Below are 23848 nucleotides of genomic sequence, written 5' to 3'. Positions count from 1 at the left end.
CTGATTTCATTATCTGCATAATTCAAGAAACTAAAAATCTTTAGTTGATTTTGCTATTGTTTTTAAGTTAAGTTAAAAGTTAAGGTAAAATCAAATTTCCTGCTCCTGGGACCGAAGTAGAAAGAAACTTGAAAAAATATGGCTGTTGCTTGTGGCAAGAGCACATTCCTGATACCAACTCTTTCCCCTTCAAGTCCTCTAAAACCTGCCTTTTTTGTGACATCTTTCTCACAATCCCTTAGTTCTTATGCTCTTATTTTAACCTCATACGCCTGAGTTCCCCAGAGTCTCATTTTGTTACAGAATCCTCACAGAAGTAGAACTGCCGTTTAGGCATTCAATGGCACTGACATCTGAACTGTTGTAAACTTTGTCACCAAACTGCAGCTAGTTGCCATATATAGCCTTTGAAACAAACAAGCGTCTGGGGGAAAATGACTGAAGATACATCTACTGCTCTTTGTCACCAGCGTGCTTTTTTTTAAAAATGATTCCACAAAAATGGTCCAGTCTCATTATTGGGCAAGCCATGATGCAGCAAAGCAGAAGTACAGTAATATTTTCTGGTTGTCAGTAGGTTGGCCCCATTTATTCCTTGGGAAGAGATGAAGAGAGATTAGAATTTTTGTTGGGAGTATACTGCTCACTAACCTTGGCCTGCAGTGTATTGGAATCCTCATTGGGTTCAGCAAATAGGCCTCAGTTCACATAAAAAAATCCTGGTCCCTGAGGATTACGTAAGCTTGAGACTATGTAATTAAAATAACACACAGACTTTTTGTCTTTCCCCTGCCCAAGGCAAACTGGGATTCCATGTGGTCTTCTAGAGAGCAGTCATTCAAAGATCACCGCTCCACTTGTCTGTGCTGTTCCTGCCTAGCCCTGTGCCTGGTGACAGTAGAATGGATTGTGCCATAGGAGAGATATCTTGTTTTTAAGGGTGTACAGTTTGGGAGTGGAGTGTGCCTCTCTGGTGACCCTCGCCTATAGAAGGGGGTGGTTGACTCCTTCAGCCTGGCTCCTCCAGTTCTTAGTATCCAATTTCTCCTTTATTTTTGGTCCAGGTTTAGTGGCGGTCCAGCTGTAAACCACTTGTACGTGTGTTCAGTATGCCAGGTGGAGATTGAAGCCTTGGCCAAGAGGAGGAAGATGGAGATTGACACCTTCATCAAGGTACTGTGTCTGTCCACAGGTGGAGGTGGTTTTGAATGTATGAAGCTTTCTCCTGGCCCCATTAGTCCACCTGCTCAGCACTGGCCAACAGTGGAAACTTTTTGCAGTGGTACTGAGAAAGGTCTTCCAAGCTCTGCTACCAGTGGTGGTTCCACTTTGAGATGAGAAAACTGTTCCTGGGCCACCATCCTTGACAAAAGACCCCATTGGCTACAGTCTTCTGTAGGCATTTCCCATCTGAACATTCAGCTGCAGCATTGTATAAGGGAGTTGGGTGCAAGGGTGTACTTTAGAGCACCCACTTAGCTTACAGAAGTCCCAGGTTCAACCACTGGCAACTCCAGCTAAAAGGATTTGATGAGGTAGCTGCCTTGAATTGTGGCTTTGAAGAAAAGTTGCATTGTGAATAAAAGAATGGACTGGAATGGAATGAGAAGTGATAGGAAATATCGTCTCTACCTGAGACCTCAAAGAGCCACTGCCAGTCTGAGCAGATGGTACTAGATAAGACTAAAGGGATAAGGCAGCTTTCCTTGCCTTGGCCCCACCAGCTCTAGGCCTGTGTCTTACATAGGAGCATAGGGAGTATTGAGCTGCAATCTGTGGTACACTTGGCTCAGTATTGCTTACAGTGATCTATCAGTGGCTCTCCTGCGTCTGATAGAGATCCTGTTTCCTATCTCTTTGAGGCCCAAGAGAGCGTAGCTGAGGAGCGAATGGGATGTTCTCTAGGGAACTGTTGACTCAGATGTAATAAAAATTACCCACTTTGTAATTTGGTGCTTTCTGAGTGTTCCAAATATTCCACAGTGCAGTATTTCTCTGAATGTTAGTGTGATCCCTGTATTGCAATTTGGTGACAGGTGCTGGTGGATTGCAGGAACATACACTGGAGATTGAGAGAGTGCAACTTTCCTAAACTGGAATCTCTGATCACACAAGACCAGGGAGAAGGTGACAGGAAGGGACTCCACCACTTTGCTAGAGGAACAATTAAGCTGACTTGGTAAAAGATGTTGAATTAACATCTCATGAAAGTGTTAGTACTCCTCAGATCTTCCAGGAAGAGTATCTGGGACCTTGCTGGCTGAAGTGTTTTAGGCATTAGAGTCCCCCACCCACCCAAAAAGGATTTTTTTCAAGCTTTGCTGTATTACTTTGTATTTTATTTGTGTTTCATTTCTTTTGATGTATACATACATTTTCATGAACTTCATATTGTTCTTCTGTCCTCTCCCCCCCAAAAATGTTTGCAGTTGTAATTCTATTTATTATTTGTAAAAACCTGGCACCTTGTCTCAGCCTCAAAGCCTTTCAAGGCAGTTTATGAGAGAGAAAAAGAATCCACCATTTACAAAAAGGATAATGCAAAGTGAGCATCAGAAGCAGCTTGAAACTTGGTGGAGCAGCAGTGTTGATGGTGTTTTCCCCTTTCATCCCCAATGCTCTCTTTCTCTCCCTGTCCTCTCTCTTTCCCATCAGCTCAACAAAGCCTTCCAGGCAGAGGAGTCTCCCAGTGTCATCTATTGCATAAGCATGCAGTGGTTCCGTGAATGGGAATCATTTGTCAAAGGCAAAGACAACGGTAATTTAATATTCATCTGTTCATTTTATATTTAGCCTCTCTCCTGGGATGGGACTGTAATGTCTTATAGGAAGTGAGTGGGGAGGAGAGGAGGAGGCTCTTACCAAGTTCTGGGCAGACAATGAAGTCCCAGAGTTGGTAGGAGACTAGCCAGAATGACCAAGCTGCCTCTTCCCAAAGCACATCTTACTTGGTGGTCCTGCCATAGCACCCGAGTTCACGGTGTGATAAAAAGACTGATTTGTAGTTTCACATCTACAGAGAAAATGCTGCGCTTGAAAAATTCTGTAATCTGGGTGGTGCATGGCATGCTCTTACCTTTGGCCTTTTGCATCCTTGCTCACTTGTGGGAGAGGGCTGGAAACGTCCCTTTCCTTGTGCCTGCCAACCAGCTTAACAGATATCCTTCACTTGATGCGGGTGACAGGTGTTTTATGGTAGATTTGGGGGGTTTGTCCAGGAGATGTCAGTTATGAATGCCTGAGTAGGCAATGTAGGATGTCAACTATTGTTTACTGTAAATAGTGTAGAATGAGGCAGAGATGGTTCACTGGAAACCTATGTGGGCGAGATTCTAAAGTGTATTTGGGTCATGGCACCAAGGTGGACCTTTTTTCAAAATAAACAGTCAGTTTAAGCACACTTCTTTTTGAAAAAAGTGTTAATTGTAATATCTAGCTTGCCCTGTAGCTCGAAATGTTATTTTTTACATTATAGTTTTCAGACTCCTCCACCCACAGCATGAGCACTGTCTGTTCTTTTTTTTTCTTCTTCTTTAAAACAAACCATAGTCAGTTTAAGTGGTTTTTAAAAAAAATGCTTGATGTACCCAGCCCTTTGGAAGAGTCGCTTCTTTGAATGATGGGTCCTAGAATCCCATGATGGCTAGGGAACTTTGGAAGCTGTAGTCTAAAGAAGTAACACTTGCAAGGTTTTTTTTGGCATTATTATTGTTATTATTATTAATAATAATAATACTGCTACTACTACTATTAACGTTATTTATATCCTGCCTTTTTTCTCAAGACTGGGACTGAAGGCAGCTTACACATTAAAAAGATTATCGTTACAAACAAATAAAAAGTCAACATGAAAACCAATTTAAACTATTAACCATATTAAAAATATACACTTGAAAAAAGGGTTTTAAAAACTTAATACAATTTCAAAACAATTCAGTACTTTTATTAAAAGCTTTCTAAACACTTGTCTAAATAAGAAAGTGTTTGCCTGCTGCCCAGAAGGCCAGTCAGGAGGAGCCATTCTAACCTAGCCTAGGGAGTTCCAAAATCTAGGGTCATCCATGGCAAAAGTCCTCTGTTGTGTTCCCACCAACTATATCTGTGAAAGTGGAGGGACTGAGAGAAGGGGCTTACCTGCAAACCTCAGAGTCCAGACAGGCCCATATCCTAGCCTAATCCCTGAGAAAGCAGAGGGGAGACCCATTTGAACATCAGACTAGCTATGTTTGCACACCAGCTACGTTTACATCTCTGGCACATGTAAACTCCCTTGATTCCGAAAGAGACAGTGGGGAACATCTCTTTGTGTCATTTGTTCAGAGGAGAAGGGGAACTTGTTGGAATTCTGAACTGAGCTTCAGTCAAATTGGGTGGCACCAAGGGCAATGAAGCTGCAAAAGGCTGTCCCTGAACCTCCTTTTCCTTTCCAGCAGAACCGCCTGGACCAATTGACAACAGCAAGATAGCTGTGGCCAAAGGAAATGGCCATATCCAGGTGAAGCCAGGTAAGGCTCATGACAAAATCTGGATTTGGGTGTAGCTGAGAAGAAGGAACCTCTTTGGAGCTTGGGAGGCAGCCTTTAGCAAACCTCATCTGGTATTCCCTTCCTTAACATGGCACATGGAAAGAGTAAATTCCAGCCTTGCTAGATATGAGACAAATAGATGTTTCCACCTTGGCACATGTTCATAGCATACCTGTTATTGCTGATTATAAAAATGATGAGTAATAATTCAGGGTAGTGGTTTGGGTAAGGTGTAGTAGGAGGCGCTGTTGAGAGTTCTTTCCTCAGGAGGAATTTCTGGCAGCTCCCTCTGTTTTTCACAGGAGCTGATTATGGGCAAATATCTGAAGAGACATGGATTTACTTAAGCACGCTTTACGGTGGAGGCCCTGAGATCGCCATCCGGCAGAACGTGGCCCAGATGCAGGAAGTGGAGAGTCTGCATGGGGAGCAAAAGATTGAGGCAGAGACTCGGGCAGCCTGAGGGACCATGGATCACTTGGGGAAGGTATCCTCAAACAACATCTTTCTTGCGGGAACGCCGGGGTCCACCATCCTGGGTCAAGTACTCAGCTCCCTTTCTAAAGCTCTGTGGTTTTGGAGGTGCCTAAAGTAGTAATTGAACTTAGTCCAAAGTCTTATTATAATTTTTGTTTTAGTTCCACTAGATAATGCACCAGATTTTGTAACTGTGATCGATCATGTGGATTTGTATACTGTTAAAGACAGCTGAACATTTGCACATATGATGTAGATTTGGAATATAGATTTAATGGATTGTCATATTGCTCCCTCTCTGTTAAAATATTGAGTTAAATACACTTCTCATAGCTGTTTCCATGTCTCTACGCTTAACATTTTAGTCTGGTTCACAGTTTAGATTCCTGTTGTTACTAAACTTCAGGCAGTCTTGGTTCAATGGTATCCTTTGCTGATCTGATTGCTAGGAACCTGGAGGATGGAATGCCTCCCAGGCAGATTGTTCCTGCTAGCATCCCTCATGTTAAGAAGAATGCTGGCACAAGCTGTTCTCTGCTCTAAAGGAATGTAGCACATGCTCTTCAACTCTCCTGGTTTGGCAGGGACTGTCCCAATTAATCCGTTGTCATCCTACTTTTCCATATGCCTTTAAAATGTCGTGCTCTTTCTCCTCCTTCCACTTTCTCCTTTTGTCCTTAGCTTATTTTATTGTTGCAAACTGAGTTCAAAGTGCAAAAGTAGTTTGCACTCAAAATTTAACTTAGCAAGGGGAGGGGAGAAGGAGCACACTCTAATGTTGCTTGGTCAGATGTTACTTGGTCAGGTTTTGATCTGTGACATGTTGGAAGGTATCTGACTCTGCTGTCTCTTGTGCTTATTCTTATCAGGTTGGGCTAGGCCCTGACTTCCACCTGGGGAGTGGACCTTCCACATTCTGGACTGCATCTGGACACTTTTGTATTTTGGAACTCAAAACATACAAAGCAGCCACTGCAACTACCTTGCCCTGCCCACAGTGCATAATGTTGCAACTAGCAGAAGCCAATGTTAATTTGATGCTACCAAATGCTGACAAGGTCTTATAAACTGCTCTAAGACTTACAAGCAAAGGCCATCTTTGCTCCGGTTCTTGTAATTCCAGCAGAGGAAGAGGGTCTCCTTCTTGACAACTGGTTTCAGTTTGGTTTTTCGTACTGCAAGTCCTCCGGCAGCTCTGCCTTGTAGGTCTGAGTTTCTGCTTGGTGTGTCCTCAAAAGTGAGTTGGGAGACAAGTTTGCTGCTTTGTCCTGGCTTCCTGTCCATGCCAGTCCTGTTAGTGATCTTTGTGGCCTTTTCTGCCTGTGAGCAAATGCAGGCATGATGAAGTTTTAATTCCCTCTCCCTGCAAAATTGATAGTACAGGCAGCACCTCTGCAGGAGCCACACATGGAAGAAATTGGGGGAATGTTTTCAGATGCTGTTGAGTGCTGCCCTCCTTTCTATCAGGAGGCAGCTGGGGGCTCTAGTTTTTTGGGGAAATAAATTCCATTTCTTTTCCACAGAAGTGGGTTTGGCTTCCACTGTTCTGCTGACAAAGAGCTTTCAATCTTAAAATGTGGATACTGTGAATTGCTCTTTATTTACATATTTATTTACAGGGATCAAACACACCCCTACCTCTTATTTAAGATTACCTTTTCCCCTTTCTGCCCCAAATTTTTTAAGGAACAAGCACGCAGAATATTTTGCTCCCTTATGATTGACTTTGTGTTCCATGACAAAACATACATGCTTGATTCAGTCCTTTGTAATGATGCTGTGCTAACTGGAAGCTTCATCTCATAGACAGGGATTTGTCTCACTCTGTACTGCAAGTCCAGAACACTGGAAGTGTCCCAGAGAAACAGGCAGCCTAGAGAAAGTCAAGTGGGGTAGCAATGATGACCATCACCATCACTACCCTAAGGTAGAGGTGCTGGAATTAAAACTATCCCAATGTGCTGATTCTTCCAGAAGGTTCCTTCTTTGAAACATGACTAAGTTCTGCCAGAGGGGTCCAGTTGTGAACTCTCAACAAAGAGGGGCTTTCTTTGGCATTGGATCTGATAGTTTGGTCTTAAACTCTCTGTTGTGCTCTTGATTTCTCACTATACCTTGCTCTCACTCTCCGTGTTTGTGTGTGTGCACACAAACAGTTTCTCACTCTTCTCTTGCTCAGTGCCATCAAGATTTAAGAGAGTGATTGTGCATATGAGATGGGAAAGGGGTGGTGGTACAGATCCATAATACAGTGCAGTCTTTTGAGACGCTCCCTTCAGAGAGTGTTTCCTGAAAAAAACATCCAATGATTCTCACTTTTTCAAAGAAGCAAACAAGCACATGGGAGCTCCCTTGTTGATGTTCCTTGGTGTTTCTGTGCTTTCCTCATTGATATGGATCTCCTTCCACCTCAAAGAACTCCTCCCTGGGCCACACAAGAGCACTTGAATGACCTACTCTTGGTGTTCCTTGATATTGGATGTCCAGCAACATTTCCAGGGCCCATTATAGAGCTTTCAGGGCAGCCGTCCTTGTGCTGAGTTCTGTATGTCACACTTTAAAGAAATTGAGCCCTCAGACTGTTAATAATAAGCCTTGTGTGCTGCCAGTTCCTCCTTCAGTGCTAAGAACACAAGACAATAAACCCTGCTTGCATTCCAAGTCTCTAAATATGGCATTTTTGTTTGTCTGCACCCCTTTCCTTCATGTTATGTGAGTCCTAGCGTATGTGTGGCAGGGTTTGATTTGAAGAAGCAAAAACTGGAGAATCAGATCAGTGGAGTGTGGGAAACAGGACACATCTGAAGATACTTGATGGATCAGTGATTTATTGGCAAACATTTCAGCCTGTATGGCCTTCTTTAGAGTCTGTTTGAAATTTAACTTCAAAAATTTCTATAGCTGAAACTCTCAATGCCATTTACAAATTTTCTTTGATTTCATTAGTAAATGGCATTACAACCCCCGAAGAAGGCCTTTGAGAATATCTGCAGACTGAAATCCATTGAATTTTATCAATAAATAATTCACCTGTGCTTTGAGAGACTGGAATTCAAATCCTTGCTCAGCCTTGGAAGTCCACTGGCTAACTTTGGCAGAGTAACACCCTTAGCCTCAGAAGAAGGCAATGATAGCAAACAAAGAGCCACCATAATTCAGAAATGGACTTGAAGAGCTCTCAGTGGGGAAAGGACATCAGGTGGGGGATTGATGGCACATTTGCTCTGGGTGGGAATGGTGGGATTGACTGGATGCAGAGGAGGAACTGTATGCTGTGCCAGGCTCACTGTTGCTTAGGCCAGTTCTGCTTCCAGCTGCTTTTATTTCAGCATCGCAGCCACTGCTAAAAACTGTCCAAATAGTTCTTGTCCCCACCCACCTGTGAGCATGAAACCTGTAAGCCATTTTGTTTTCATTCCTCAATTGTAAAACCCTGTCTGCTTTCCCCACACAAAACAATATGTGAAGCTAGGAGGTAGCTTGGAGAGATTGCCTTTTTGGATTGCAACTCCCAGCAACAATCCACATGCCAGGTTTTCTCCAGGCAGCTGAGTGCAGAGAGGAATGGAGGTTTGGCTTTGAGACCCTCAGGTGCCGGAATTGGACTTAATGCTGCTGCCCCTCTCTCTCCAGGCCCCTGGCTTTGAACTAAAGTATGGTGGAAAAGCCAGCACTATAGCTTCCCAGTTGCATCCCACCGGTCTGTGCTAGCAATCCCTCGTGGCCTATGGGATATCCCAGTTGCATTTGCAGGTCCCATTGCTTCCTGTTCCCCTGGGGAAGAATATAGGATGTGCCAAAGAGTGCTGTTCCTTTCAGAGTTGCCCACCCCTTCTTTTAAAAAGTGGGGAGAAGAGCAAGACTATGACACTTGCGTGACGGAGGAGTTCAGCACCTTCCCTTGGGCATGGCCCTCTCTGTGAGATTTTTTACATTCAATATTACCTTCATCCCTCTGAATGGTCTCAAAAAAAACACCCCCAGCCATACATCAAATTATGTCAATCAACATTTTAATACAAAGAGATGTTTTGTGTGTCAAAAATGTTGTTGGTTGGTTTAAAAAACAAAACGGCACGGACCAGGACTCGCTTTCAAATGGAAGCACTTTATTTGGTAGAATTCTGTCGCCAGAAACAAATGGATCAAAACACCAGAACGTCTTTACACTTTTTGGGCTATGAAACCATACACACGCACGCACACGCACACAAACATATTTCGATGCCACCAAAACCAAGGTAAAAGAATCCAGTGCCTAAACACACAAATAATTTTTTGTTGTTGTTTTTAAAAAAAAGTGCTTGACATTATATTATATGTTAAAATATAATTTGGCTTATTCATTTATTTTTTTAAAATCTTTTTGACACTTCAAGCATGAGAGGAAGGATGGAACCAATACGCAGCAGAACCTTTGAAAAATATTCAGCATTAAAACACAACTTTTCAGTAAATATGTTTCTTTTCTTCTGTCTATTTACAAATGTTAAGAAAGGGGATTAGGGAGAGGGAGCACAGGGTGGGTTTCGAGGCAAGAGTCCATACTCCCCTGCCTCCCGCTTCAGTAGGATTATGAGAAAGTCAAAGAGTTTTTATAAACTGGCTGCAAAATTCATCTTCAAGTTAAATTCCCAAGGCTTTGCACAGATCTCTACAGAGGCACCGCCACATCCCTAGTTCTTTTTGTGCACAGAGCTGCTCTGTCTACTGAAGTGAATGAGGAGGCTTTGAAACACATCTAAATTGTTCTAAATTTCAGACTTCCAGTGCTATGGATCTGTCTTTCTGCACCTGAAAGGCACCAACCATCCCTGTTGAAGCCCATTTGCAGCCTGCGGGTCGGACTGCGTTACGCAGGTGGCAAACTTCCTCCACATGGAAGCTACAGCTACCAAAGAGAGAAGTACGGTAATATTTTAAGAGCAGCCACTACTTGCTTCGCACACACAACAATGTCAACCCAAAGGTTGTAGCAGTTGCCCCCACTGCTTCTGGGTTGCCAATTTTAACTGATTATAAATATTACTTTTAATTGGCACAGCATCGCTCTGTTTGCACCCATTCTCTAGCGTTAGGTCTAAGACAAAGATCTAAACTTGTTCTCTGGGCCTTGTGGAGGAAGAGATGCTACCAAATGAGTGCCTTTCGTTGCTTTTAACTAATTCAGTCCTTTATTTATGTATTTAATAAAGAGGTGTTGATGTCCTGATGGAAGAGCAACATGTGGAACATTAGCAAGGGTGCCTTTGGGCTCACTACAGCTCTAAAAACATGGCATCTGTTTTGATTCTCCTCTGCAATTCCCAATTCTGGGCCAAGGCCCTCATGGCAAGAGCATGCCAAGTGCATTCTTCAGATATGTATTTAGTGGAAGAGAAATAACGCTTGGCATCCTGTTGGGAAGCTACAACATTGTAAACCAACTTACAATTGCACGAAGGTGAATTGTGATTGCACATCATTTATATTCTCAGCAAAGATGGAACTATGTCTTTGGCACCACTGCACAAGTGGAACTAGCAGTGTGGTTGTCGCACAACATGCCCTGACACACAACATGTCCCAATGTGCAAAGCAAGCCCTAGTTGTGAAATAGGACATCTTGTGTGGTGCCCCATTGTGCCTCATTGCAGTTCACTAGCGTGTATTGTGTCAGTGACTTAGCTGCATCCTCAGTTATGCCTCGTAGGCTCTGGTGCAGGAACCTCCGCTGTCATCTCTCACTCCTAAATGACTGAATTTTCCCCCTTGAGGGAGGACTTCATGTTCCCAAAAGGTCAATAATCCACTGTCAGTTTGTAAAAACTCCTAGGACTTGTCTCTTCACAGACTTATGTTACAGAGGCAGCAGTAAAAGCTCCTTGTTTTGGATGTGGCCACTTGGGATGCTGCAATCAATTGGACATTCCTGTTAAGGTGACAATAATATACTGTCCACCATATTATTTAGATATGTTATACATATATGTATAGGGAGAAGCAGATTTTCTCTTTTAAATCCTACATTGGTGACAATTAAAAAAGAGAGAGAGAAAGAAGAGGAAGAACTGATTCCTCATTTGTTTGTTTCCAATGCGTAAGGTAAAAATTCCTTTCCAGTAGCTATCCATCTGTCATGGCACTGTGGGCATACTTGGATGGCCTGGCTCTTAAGGGTGTTTGGATGTTTTCAGAAAGGAGAAACACTCAGCTGTGGCACCAGCCCTTCTTGAGGATTCCAGGATGCTGCTGCCGCATTCTGTGTTTCAGAATCAGCTGGTGACCTTTGAGGGTAGGCATGATGGCACTTGAGGGTATTACTCATAAATTCACATCAGGGCTTCCTTTCTCCTGCTAGAGTCACCTATTCATTTCCCCTCCTTCTCCATCTGACAACTTTTCTGAAGTGCAACCAAAACAGCACAGTAAGAAGTCAGGACAGAGACTATCCATTGGGAGCAGCAATGTTTAGATTCTCATCTAGAGTGCCATGATCCCTGGTCTACCTTTCTACTATGGCAAGGGTGAAGGCATCTCCCTACATCTTTCCCCCAGTCTCCTGTGGCAGGACTGAATGCCAGGAAGAGAGGGAACACAGCTGGATCCTACCCAACTGCAGCCATTCCTCCACAACAAAAGGTACACCTCACTTTACAAGTCTACTTAACATAAAAGAAGACAATACAAAGGCAGCTGGTACCTTGCAGGGCTGGGTGGATAGAACATGCTGTTTCCCCAAGTGAAAGAATTAGGCAGGATCAGACCAAAAGCCCATGAAGCTCAGCCTCCTGTTTCTCCCAACTCAAAAGCATGACACAAAAGCAGCAGTGCACTCTTTACTCCTCCAGCAACTGGTATTCAGACAAGACTGCCTCTGAACATGGGGGTTCTGCTTTGGTTTTGCTGGCAGGTGATCCTCTCTAATCCACTGCTGAACCCAACTAGCAAAGGGAAACTTTATCATGTTTCTTGCTACCAACAGGAAAAACAGGGCAAATGGTGGGTGAATGGTATGGAGTGCCCACCTGCTATTGTTGCCACACAGGAAATTGCCAGGTATGGCATCAGAGCATTGGAACCATTTAGGTCTCAAAATGGGCCTCAACTCACCAGCAGCATCCCTCAGAGAGAGGAGTCCTTTGCAGGGCTGGAGATGCTGGGAGCCAAATCTCTGGGGCCCTCTGGATGGTGGCCAATAGCCAGCTGGATTAATTCACTGCCACACTGCAAGGTGTCCTATCTAAATATTCTCTCTCTGCTGCATCCTGTCTCATGCACACACCATTTGTCTAGTCAAACCTCCTTCACTGAAAGCAATTGCAGGTGAGGTGATAATGAAAATCCATTCCATGGTGCCTGTATATTCACCTGCCCATGTGGACTAGAAGGAGAGCTGGGCCATCTTCCAAGGAAGGCTTCAGATAAATGTGATTCACAGGCTGGGCTCTTCTGGCTCTCAGCTGGTGGCTTCTTAAGTGAGGGGCTGCCCTGGGCAATTCCACCTGATCCAAGAATGGCAGCTGCCTGGAAGTTTAGGCGGTGAGTGCAAAACCAAACGTAGGAGAGCTTTGTGCAGCGAGCCAGTTTGCAAGGAATTGCCCATGCAGCAATGTTGCATCATCTCTGGGCAGAGACGCTGCTGGTGCTGCTTCCCTTTCCGTTGACAGTGTTGTATCACCAAGAGAGAATTCAAAGCAGAGCCAAGTGAAGGCTGTGCCACAACAGGAACAGCAACAAGGTGGGAGTAGGGAAAGGGGAGGGTAAATCAGAGTGCAACTTCAGTTGGACGTGGTTTTGGACAAGCTGAAATAAATAGGGTAAGCGTGTGTGGAGGCAGCATGCAAAAGGGAGGAGGGCAGCTCTTTGCTATGCTGAATGAAATAACCAAATAAATTAAAAATGGCAGCGGAGATTAAAGAGAGCACCTTTAAAAATAACAGGCAGGCTCAGGCAAGGCAACAGGGCGAGCATGCGGGCAGAGAGACGGCGGAAACGGAGGTCTGTGGCACACAGAGGAGCCGGTTGGCGGACTCAGGCAGCGGTGGTCTTGCTGGGAGCATTGGGGGGGCCTTCACTCTGGGCTGCCAGCATGCGCTCAAGAGTCAGCAGAGTGAGCGCATACTTTGCCCCTAGCAAGTGCAGACTGGCGATTCTGCTAAAACCTTGGCAGTCAGCAAAATAGCAGAGAAAATGATATTTTGCCAGCCTGAAAAGGGGGGTGGAGGTGAAACTTGCTTCCTCCAGAGGCAAGTAGAGAAAGATGCAGTCTCAAGGGCAAAACTCAATGGAGGGGACCAGATCAGCAAACCGGACCTCAGAGAAGGGGCAAAATTAGGCTGTAAAGCAGGAGTGGGCAAATTGTGGTCCATAGTCCACAGGTGTCCCCCTCACAGGCCCACCTAAGGGTATTACTCCCAAAAGCCTTATAGGGGGTGTGGGGACATTTATGTGATGTTTTTGGTTCCCCCTAGGGCATTTTAGACTCAGGAGAGGCCTTTTTTTTAAAAGCCACTTCCTATTTTAAAATAAGTTCCTTCAGGACCTAAAATGGCCCAGGCAGGACTAAAGACATGGTGGAAAGGCCCCATGGCCCCTAGAGGGTGTTTGGGGGCAAAATTGGGGGCAGCAGTACATAGTCTCTGGGAGGGGGGCTCTGAACAACTGGCAGGCACCAACTCAAACCATGAACTGGGGTTGGTTTCCTGAGGGACCCCTGCCTTCATGCAATTGCGCTTTTCCTTTGGGGCATGATTTGGGTTTTCTCATGTATGCTGAAAAATACAAACAGGTTAAGCAAGCATACCTGGCTTTGTGGCTCACAGCTATGTTTGTTTGGTGGCCAGGCAGCCTTTGCCACGATGGCATGTGAGAATGGGCTACTAGGTGGTCCATCTTGACAATGCAGGGAGAAAAAGCCAAACTGATCACAGGAGGAATTAGTTCTTCCTAAACATCATAGGAGGGTGACCATCATTTCAACAAGATTTTTTTTAGACACAGGAGTGACTGGCACTGGTTTTAAAAAATAATGTTTTAATATTTATTAATGGTTCCACTGCTTGTATAGTACGGATGCAGTTCATTAAGGCTTAGGCACTTTGTCTACGCGAGCTCAGCACTCCTTAGGATCACCACTCTGAAGAACTTCCATATCGCAGGTGAACGAGAAAAGAAGTGTGTCTAAAAGCCAAGATGGGAGTTCTTAGCTGAGGTGAGATTTTGAAGCAGAACAAATGAAGAGTTTGTGTGTGGCTTCACCTAACCTGCATGTTGATATGACCTCACCTAGAGAACTTGTAACCTTGCAGAGGTTGCTGGATCATGCAACAACATCTGGAAGGCCACCAGCTAGCCAGCTCCATCCACTCTTACACTCCTGATGCTGTAGCACACAGATTCTTGTGTCTCAGGAGGAACAAGTTCATCAACAATGTACTCTATCAATGCGCACTATCTTCTGAAGTGCATGGCAATCCCTCCTGGGAGCACAAAACCGCCACTGCTCTACTTCTCTTTGTGTCTTCATTCTTGAATGTCTGAAACACCTGTTAGCCTGGGCAGTGCAGCTGTACTTTTGCAATGAAAAGTACTGAACAAGCCAATCATACCTGGTGAAGACATAAGGGAGAAATAGCTGTCCAGTCCTTTTAAGGGTCTACCTATCATGTGTGAGCCATCACTTTGGCACCACATACGAAGCATATGAAGACAGGGACTCCACCAGAGACACTAAAAGTAAAATCTGGGGAGATCACAGTGGAGCAACTCTGAAGTCTGACAGTTAGAATGATTTCCACTGTTTGTGCAATACTTTAAATCATTTCCTTCTAACTCTTTCCTGTTTCTTAACATTCTTTTTGAATGGCAAGTCCATCAAATGGCAAATCCATCAAGTTTAGCTGTCAGAAACCAAACCATACTAGCAGAGGCCAATATTATTGCTAGGTTTCAAAGAAAGAATTCCTATTTTTGGCCACTGTCTCTAACCAATGTACCTAGTTACCCAGTCAGACCTGAAGCTCAAAACTCCAGAAATAAATTGTGACTCCTCGTTTCAGGCGGTTGGATTTTGTGTCTATCACTGCAAGGAAAGAAGACAAGCAAGGAGTCTGTTCAGCTTATAGTTAGAATCTCACCTTGGCTCTGAAGGCACCAATTGGCAAGCTGTTCTTTCTCGGCCTCAGTTTCTCATATGTAAAATGGAAACAATGGTGGTGGCCTGCCTGGCAAAAAAATTTGGAAACCATCTGCTATACAGTTCCATCAGGTCCATAGTGAGGAATGGGCATCTGGCTCCTGAAGGGAATTTTCTGGCACCTGTTTACTTGGAGGGCAGAGCAACACAATGGAAGGGGGATCTGGTTACATTCTAGGTTAGACCCTGCTCAAACCATGCTAGCACTGGACAAATGGGGAAGGGAAGATGAGGGGTTAGTTGTATGCAGCAGGTGGCATGCCGGAGAGTTTAGCAAGCAACTGAGTGATGGACTAGGAGCTGAGATGGAAGAGACTTTTCCTTTCTTTTCTTTTCCCAGTTGGAGTTTTATTCCCCACTCCACCAGTGCTGACTCTGTTCCAAGCTAAAGGAGTGAGCCTAACACAATGGAGGTGTTTTCCCAAAAAACACCAAAAATGGCCCTGCCATGAAGAGGGTGGTGTTTTGTTTTGTTTTTAAAAAATCAGACCATTGTTTCTCCTCCTGCGCCCAGCTCGCCCCGAGGCTCTTGTATCAGCAGCCAACACTTTTAGGAATCTAAAACATAAAACACAAAGAGAAAAAGAGAAAAAGAAGCTCTATTAGATACTACACATACACCTGAGATTTGGGGCAGGGAGGCATTCAACATTGGGAAGAGCAACCAAGGAGGGAGACCCCAGTCTCCTGAGAAGCAAAAGTAGGAACAGGTTAAGTAGAGGAGGAGGAGGGTGGAAGAGATCCTTGTGAATGAATCACAGAATCTTAGAGTTGGAAGGGACCACAGGGGCCATCCCAACTTTGGTTTAGAAACCTCCAAGGATGGAGAGTTCACAACCTTCGAGGCAGTCCATTCCACTGTTGAATGGTATTTGCCATAGAGAAGTTCTTCCTAATATTTAGGTGGAATCTTTTTCTTGTGATTTGACTAGGTGTTCCTAATGGTCCCTCCCAACTCTTAAGAGTCTATGATTCTGTGAATCCATTTGTTCATGTTCTAGCACATTACCATGCTGACCCAATTAACTTATTTCCTCCCTACTCCAAGGATGAACCACAAGGAAGGCTCTCCTAGTTTGAGTTTTTCTGTACCGTATTGGTTTGTGTGTTCGACAAGGACTCTGGAAGATCAAGGGCTGAATTCCTGCTCAGCCCTGGAAACCAACTGGGGGACCTTGGGCAAGTCTCTCAATATTCTAAAAGGAAGGCAATGGCAAACCTCCTCTGAATCAGTCTTGCCAAGAAAACTGTAGGAGTTGCCATAAGTTGGAGTTGACTTGAAGGTACAGCATCTGAGAGTTAAAGCGGATCTAGCCTGCAAGTAGCTCATGGGCATGGTAAGAAAAGACAAAGTGATTGGAGGAAAAGGTGATTTGGAGAGGAAAGATGGTTGGAAGGGGTAGCTCACTCTTTGCTTGTATCCTCTGAGCTAAAGCAAGCACACATCTGCCAACACTGATAGGAGGTGGTGTTTTTAACAGAGAAATTGCAGGCCAGAGAGGTGATAAATATCCACCATCACCTGCCTTTTCAAAGCTGTTAAGCTCTCAATGACCTGATTTCCTCCTGGGATCTGATGGGATAGAAATGTGATCTGCGTATCTGTGAAGCAAAAGAAAACTCCAATTTCCTTTAGGAGTCTCTAAAGCAGCTGTTGTTCCTACATGATTTGTCTTGCTAATGCAACATGTTTATGCCTGCAAGGGAATTGGCCTGCAGTTCCCCTTGAGCTCCCCTGAAGCGGGCAAACATGACATCCCAAGAGGCCATCCAAGCCAGTGCCACAGCTAATGCTGTAAAAGCTCATGTTCATGAACTTAATGGCAGAAGGAGACTGTTACAAGAACCCAGGGAAGGCTCCTGGGCTTCACATCCCCTCAGCCTCTGCCATGTCAGGTTCGACATACCAGAGATCAAATCACTTTACAATGTGTGAATCAAAGTGTTGTATACTGTGGAGGGGAAAATATAGAGCCTTATGACATTGGAGATGTGTTTAATAGGAGCCCCAAGACTGGGCTATGAATTGTGACCTTGCAGCTACCTTTTTCCCCATGCAAAAACTGATGCTTTAGAGCAAATCTCTCCACATACTCAGCCAAACTGAGAGGCAAACATGTGAAATCCCAGAGATGTGGAGAAGAGATGCACATGGCTTCATTTCATAATCCTGTCCCTTCCATCAGAGGTAGTCCACCTTGGACTACTAGTTGCTGGGAAATGGGAAGCATGAGGTGCTTTCATAACATACTGATGGGTTTCCCATTGGAGTCTATCACTGTGACAAACCTGCCAGACCTGCCCAGTGTTCTGCCATGGTTTTTCCAGTGTTCACACCAACCTTAAGCCTTTTGCTTATTAACATTCCTCCTGGCCATGGCTTCTCTTACCAGTTGTCCAAAACTTCAAAAGTGGAGCCTAGAGATAATTCTCTATCACTCTGTACTATAAGGTATCAGCAGCCCATGGTTGAATGTGGGGGAGAGATTGTTGCCCCAGTCTATTCTTGAATCATGGGCCATGGGCATATTAATGGCTAGCATTCTGTCAGCATAAGTGCTATCAGAGGAAGGAGAGAGGAGGACTGGCCCAGAGTAAACTTGTTGCAATCCCCACAAGCAAGTTTCAGAGTAAATTATCCTGGTTGTTAATTATAAGGAAGGGATGAGAATGCATAAAGTATATGTTTTTATTCCTTGTTTTCTTGTACTACAGTTAACAGCTGTAATTTCCTCTTTAAGGCAGTTGGAAAGCTACTTCTAAGCAGAAGCTATTGGCAATTCACTGGGAAGACATCTACCAGAGAATAACAAAGGCATACCCTCCAACATTTCACAGGTGAAAACTGGGACACATGTGGCTAAGCAACATCAGTGTGTGGTCAGGATGGCAAAAGATATTAATGAGGAAGAACAGGCAAGCTTGGAGAGTTTGCATTTGCCTGAGCCTCCTGGGAAAGGCAAGATCCTGCCCCTTCCTCTCTACTCCTGCTGCATCAACTGACTGCAAACTACTTTTGCACTTCGAACTCATTTGCAGCAACTGAAATAAGGTGTGTCCAAATGGGGAAAGTGGGAGGAGGAGAGAAACTAGGACATTTTAAAAAGCAGCTGAAAAAATGGGAGGATTAATAGGGACTGTCCTTGCCAAACCAGGGGAGTTGGAGGGTATGCAAAGACCTGATTTGAAAGCATAATGCAGCAGTACCAGCAGCCAAGCCAAAGGGAGACTAATTCGTATCATGGCCATTCAAAGAAAACCTCACAAACTTGAGAAAATAAACATTTTTCTTTTATTACAGGAAAGGACAGCAGTACAGCTAAGAGGAGCAACCCAGCAGAATAAAACAAGGGCAGGGGAGGGAACAGTTCTAGATTTAACAAACCTCAGCTCTTTCTTATAATGTTGATTCTGAAGCAGGCAAAGTGAAAAACAGAGAGAGAGAAAAGAAAGAACGTTCAATGACATAAACTGGGCTGTCTCTCTCTTGGTCAGTTCAACAAAAGGAAGCAAATGGGTTAGGAAAATCCGCCAGTAAGACAACAGTTCACACTGATATTTGTAAAAAGAAAAGGCAAAAGGACCCCACTCCAGCAAGTACAATAAACAAAAATTCAAGTCACATTTTAGGATTAAGTTAAAATTATATACAAACTATGGATCATTTGTACAACAAAGTCTATAAAAATAATTGCCATGAAGTTGCTACAAAGAACTTCTAAAAAGAAAAAGAAAATTGGCAAACATTAAAATGGTTACATTAATCCTAAATGTAAAAGTGCATTGGCCTTGCTGAATGTTAAGAAGAGGAATATTGGAGCAATGCTTGCAAATGGCTTCACTGTCCACATTTATAGATCTCTTCTGGGGAGTTCAGCTACATTCTTGGGAAGGCTCTGATGAGATGGAAGAAAATGTTGGAAGAGACTAAGCACCACACACCTTTCCTTGGAAAGAGAAACCACTGCCTTGGAATGTCTTTGGAGACAGTATAGGCAGCTAGGAGAGGAGATGCTTAACACAACCTGCCACTGGTTTCTACCTGCAACTGCTCCCTCAAGATTTTTTACTCTCAGCTGGGCTTATTTCCAGCCTCTGAGTCCTACTGGAAGAGAGAGGAAGCTTCCTTCCCTGAAATGTCTCCATCAGCTGTTGGGGCCTTGGATATGAAAAGGAAATAGTTAAAGCTCTTCCAAATTCTGTTGTCCCTCAGACTCCTTCAATAAAGTGCTGCAACCAAGGGCTGTTGTCTCTTTGTGCTCTTGTCCCTATCTGACACATGTCCCAAAATATCCTGTTGGGTATTAAACCAACTTATGATCACCTAAAGTTGAACTGCACATGAAGGGAATGGAGATGTAGCTCCACCTTCAGGACCAAAGCACAAGTGGAGAGGATTGTGGAATGTCATAAGGATGCAGCAAGCTTGTTTTCTGCTGCTCCAGACAATAGGAGAAATGGATTCAAAGTACAGGACAAGAAATTCCACCTCAACATTATGCCAATCCTTCTGACAGTAAGAGCTGCTTGACAGTAGAACCACACTCCCTCAGAGAGTGGTGGAGTCTCCTTCTCTGGAGGTTTTTAAACATAGGCTGGATAGCCACCTGTCGAGGGTGCTTTGATTATGTATTCCTACATGACAGAATTGGGTTGCACTGGGTGGCCCTTGTGGTTTCCTCCAACTCTGATTCTATGGGACCTGTAACACAATGGGAATCTTGTTGTGAAGCAGGGTACTGCATGAGATGTCCTGCTACACAATGGGAGTCCCCATTGTGCAACAAGGCATTGCATGAGATGTTCCAATACACATTGTTGTGTTCCCAATTCAATAGAAAAATTCTGTACTGTTTCCGAGATGCATCATCATCATTGTTACGCACCTCTCAGGAGTCAGCAACGAGTGTGGGCTAATGACTAGTCTTCTAAGTTTCTACAAATTGCCATTTCAAAACAAGTTTTTGTCATGCAACTCAAGGCCACTGTGATTTCTAGACCTTCAAGCATTACTTTAAAAAAATCAATTTATTGTATAATCAGCTGCAGCACCGCCAAAAGCAAATTGCTATGGATAGTGTTAGTATCTTGCTTGTTATATCGTCTTGGATTTTTTTACTTCTTTAAGATTGGCGGGGGAGGGGGGGCTCCATTTAAAAAGATTAAAAACTTACGTCGGAGTTGAAGATCTGATCTATGGATGCATAACCTAGAGTTATATATCTGTAGCTGATATTTATTTATGGTCCCTACATAGTCATGATCATGGCACTGTTGATACAATCGTAAATGCTCTTCAAAATCTACTTTACCAGGCATCTTCCACATAGAGAGAAGAGGGTCTGTTCTACCTGCGACTGGGGCATGGTTTTCACCAGCTAGTGAGGGTGCAACTATCACAAGCAGTATTCTGTCCTATTTCTTTGTTGCTGCCTCAGTGGCTGATGGGAAGGGATGGAAATGTCATCCACCTGCACCCCAATAGCATAACTGACCCCTTCTCTCCATGCAGCTGTAAGTTTTGGGGGGCAAAGGAGTTGGTCCATGAAATGCTACTTCATTATACAACTAAGATAGCGCATCTAAAATTCTGGCCTTATTTTAGGAGAAATTTCTCCAATATGCTCTTCCCAAGTAAAACATAAATGTAATGCCTTTACACTCGGAGGAGGGAAAGATAAGGATATTAGGTTGTTATTTTGCAAAAGGAAGTTGACATGACCTCATTACCCCCAAAAGGAATGGATGCAGGCAATTAAATTATCTGTAACATACAACTTCCAAACTGTGAATTTTACAAAAAAATTATATAAAAATATTTACATGATTTACAGTAAGGTTACTACTGGCTTTGTTTGGTAAATACTGGCTTTGTATGGCTGGTGGGAACCATGCTCCAATCGCAAGTAGAACAGATACCCTTCTCTCTGTGTGGATGATGCTCAGTAAAGTAGGTTTTGAAGAGCATTTATGACTGTAGCAACAGCACCATTGTCATGACTATGTGTGGTACATGGCTTTGTGTGGTACATGGGAAGGTGCGGTGGTGGATCTGTCCAGAATAGGAGATGGATGTGGGTCTAAAAGGGATGTTACCAGGCATACTTAGTCCATCCCTAGCTTGAGCACCAGGACATCATGTAGCATCTTTCATTGGCAAGACCCAGGTAGTGACAGACTCGGTAATAATTGTGGTTTGGAGCTGGATGAACAACTTAGATTTACTATGGCACTTTGCCTGAATGTCAGCATCCCCTAAAATGTAGAAAGCAAGGCGGGGTGAATGTTTTCCTAACCTCAAGGTAGATAAAGGATAGGGAAAGCATTTCTGGAGGAACTGGATCTTTAATAACCCATCTCCGCACCTCACATTGCAACCATATAATGTTCATCCAGAAGTTAGAGGATTGGGGACAAGATGGTTAGTTGTTTGGGTTCTTTAGAAGAAAGGCGTCCATCCTTTTTTGGTCAATAGATGTACCATTTGTTCATTACTTTGGCAAGAGCCCAGCTGAAAATTAGTTCATCTTATGGCACAATGAAACTTAATACTGATTGGAACAACTGAGCAGAACTTAGAAACGTGAATTATTTGGACCATAACACCCAGCAGGGCCACAGTGGGGCAAAATGAATGCATTCTCCCCGAGATAAAATTTCTACCCCCAAAATGAAATTGTCCTTCAGCATCCCCCCTCCCTCCCTTGATTTCTAGCACTGCAGTAACTTAAAACTTCAGTTGAGGATTTAGAAATAGTGTTTAGGCATCCAAAGAAAAGGAGCAGGCAAAGTGATCCAGAGAATGTGAAGACAACAGGAGAGTCCTAGGTATGAATGATTTGCAATGTCTTGCTCTCCGGAATGCTAGAAGTTTGGGGAGTAAAGGAACAATTCCTCTATTGTGCATATACTGCCTCTCTAGAACTTTTCTCATTTGCTTAATCACCAGTTGTAATGCATGGTCATCAACGTGTTTGATGTCTAAGCAGCCAAACCTTGTGACCACAAAAACCTCCAGGTGTTTCTGCAACCACAGAAAAGTCTCCTCCTCTCTACCTCCTATTTCTTCTTCCTCCCTCAAGAATAGTGAGTGCCAGCACTACTGAGTTGCTCCATCACTTGAAACTTTCTTCTATTCAGCCAGGGCTTAGGTAGTCTATATATATATAAGTCATTAATGTGCATTTTAATGTTACTTGTAAGGGTTTTTTTCTTAGTTAATTAATTTGTATACTGCCTGTTTTCCCTTACTTTGCCAAAGCTAGTCTCACAGAGACCCAAGAAGTTCAGCGTTCACTTGCATAAACTCTGTTGAAGGAGACTGAGTCTTAATTGAATCAGTCTTCATCTTTCCCGGAATAGGAGCTAACACCCTGAGAATCTAACCTTAATCCAACAGGTGGGACAAAAAGCATCAGTGTTAGAAAGAGCTGAGCCACATAGGAGAAGCAAAGAGCATCCATCCTTCTGGGCCTGAAGTTTTGCAAAATGTAGTTGGGATATGCCTTGGCATATGACTACATCATGCAAACAACACACATAATACATACTACCTCTGCTAGCCACAAAAAGGGGAAAGAAGATATGTGGGCAACCCTCCTTAATGTTAGTCATGACCTCCAGCATTTTTTTTCTGAAGTACTCCCAGGAATACTTGCTTGCTTTCAAAGTCATCTGCACTGAAGAAGGATAGAAACTTGTGACTGGAGAGTAGCTACTGAAAAAGGAGGGCCTTAGTTGGCTTAATTCTTTGTCAGAAACCAAACAGCATGTGTTTGGATGATGTGATCACAGCAGAAAATACAAAACTTAGACCATGGCTGACATGGCTGTGAAAAAACAACACACACACCACATTTCCACCACAGAAGACACAAGTGGAAATATTCATTTAAGGCTGAAATTCTAAGCATGCTTACTCAGAGTAAGCCCCATTTGACGCAAAGGAAGGGAAGCAAACTTAATTCCAAGTAGATGCAAACAGAGGTGTCCTGCATGACCAGCCTTGTACACTCTACCTCAAATGAGTTAAAATCTGAGTTCTTTACATTTCTTTCCACCTTTATCTCAGCAAAGGAAGGTACTTGAGGATCTTAGCTCCCACCCCAGCAAATCTTTGCTGTAATAGTTTCTCTCCCTCTCAGGAGCTTTTCTGACTGAGCTCTTGTTGTGCTTTAGGAGCACATGTCCATTCCATTTCAGCACTACCACGGAGTAAATGCACTTTCTGGCATGCTCCAAGCCTGTCGCAAACAGCTTCTCCACAATTGTGGAGAGAAAAGGTTTCCACGCCAGGCCAAGCAGCCCTGCAGAAGCAAGAAAGCGAGAGTGAGATTGGGGAATTAAATGTAAGTCATAGCACCTTTGGCATTCTTTTCCAAATAGACCTCGACATAAGAGGTGGGTACGTAGCCTTCTTCATCCTCGTTCCTCCGAATCCGCGTCCAGCCATCGCCTTTGTCTTCCTCTATGACAAACAGTGTCTCTCCTTCAGTCACGGAAATGGTTCCTTCATTTTGGCCTGGGAAAGGAAAAAGCCTAGTGTTAGGGCAGCATCTTCCAAGAAGACTGCTCATTTCACATCAGTTTCTAAACTACATAGCTAATTCACACCTGCCCTGGAGTTACTGCACATCCCAGAGGTTCATAACACAACCTTCTGTTCAAG

The 23848-nt window shown here is 43.7% G+C and overlaps 2 protein-coding genes across 11 annotated transcripts in view; one reads left to right on the top strand and one right to left on the bottom strand.

The window, feature by feature from the left end:
• USP20 (ubiquitin specific peptidase 20) overlaps positions 1–7673 on the top strand; it is a 33678-nt gene extending 26005 nt beyond the window's left edge. For 3 of the 5 annotated variants that reach the window (XM_042479112.1, XM_042479113.1, XM_042479115.1), the window contains 5 exons: positions 1065–1173; positions 2656–2758; positions 4431–4505; positions 4829–5013; positions 5873–7673. In XM_042479112.1, coding sequence (XP_042335046.1) covers positions 1065–1173; positions 2656–2758; positions 4431–4505; positions 4829–4989 — 448 coding nt within the window. In that variant the 3' untranslated portion in view covers positions 4990–5013; positions 5873–7673. The remainder of the gene's footprint in view (positions 1–1064; positions 1174–2655; positions 2759–4430; positions 4506–4828; positions 5014–5872) is intronic. The other 2 variants (XM_042479114.1, XM_042479116.1) reach the window with 1 other exon arrangement.
• Positions 7674–9091: 1418 nt separating this feature from the next.
• Positions 9092–23848, bottom strand: part of FNBP1 (formin binding protein 1) — a 75309-nt gene continuing 60552 nt past the window's right edge. For 5 of the 6 annotated variants that reach the window (XM_042479118.1, XM_042479119.1, XM_042479121.1 and 2 more), the window contains one exon: positions 19760–23701. In XM_042479118.1, coding sequence (XP_042335052.1) covers positions 23523–23701 — 179 coding nt within the window. In that variant the 3' untranslated portion in view covers positions 19760–23522. Of the gene's footprint in view, positions 15739–19759; positions 23702–23848 lie in introns of those variants that run through there. The other variant, XM_042479117.1, reaches the window with a different exon arrangement.

Source organism: Sceloporus undulatus, chromosome 7, assembly GCF_019175285.1.
Source record: "Sceloporus undulatus isolate JIND9_A2432 ecotype Alabama chromosome 7, SceUnd_v1.1, whole genome shotgun sequence".
Taxonomy (NCBI): Eukaryota; Metazoa; Chordata; class Lepidosauria; order Squamata; family Phrynosomatidae; genus Sceloporus; species Sceloporus undulatus.
The sequence above is the reverse complement of the archived record's forward strand: the minus strand, read 5'-3'. Positions and strand labels throughout refer to the sequence as shown.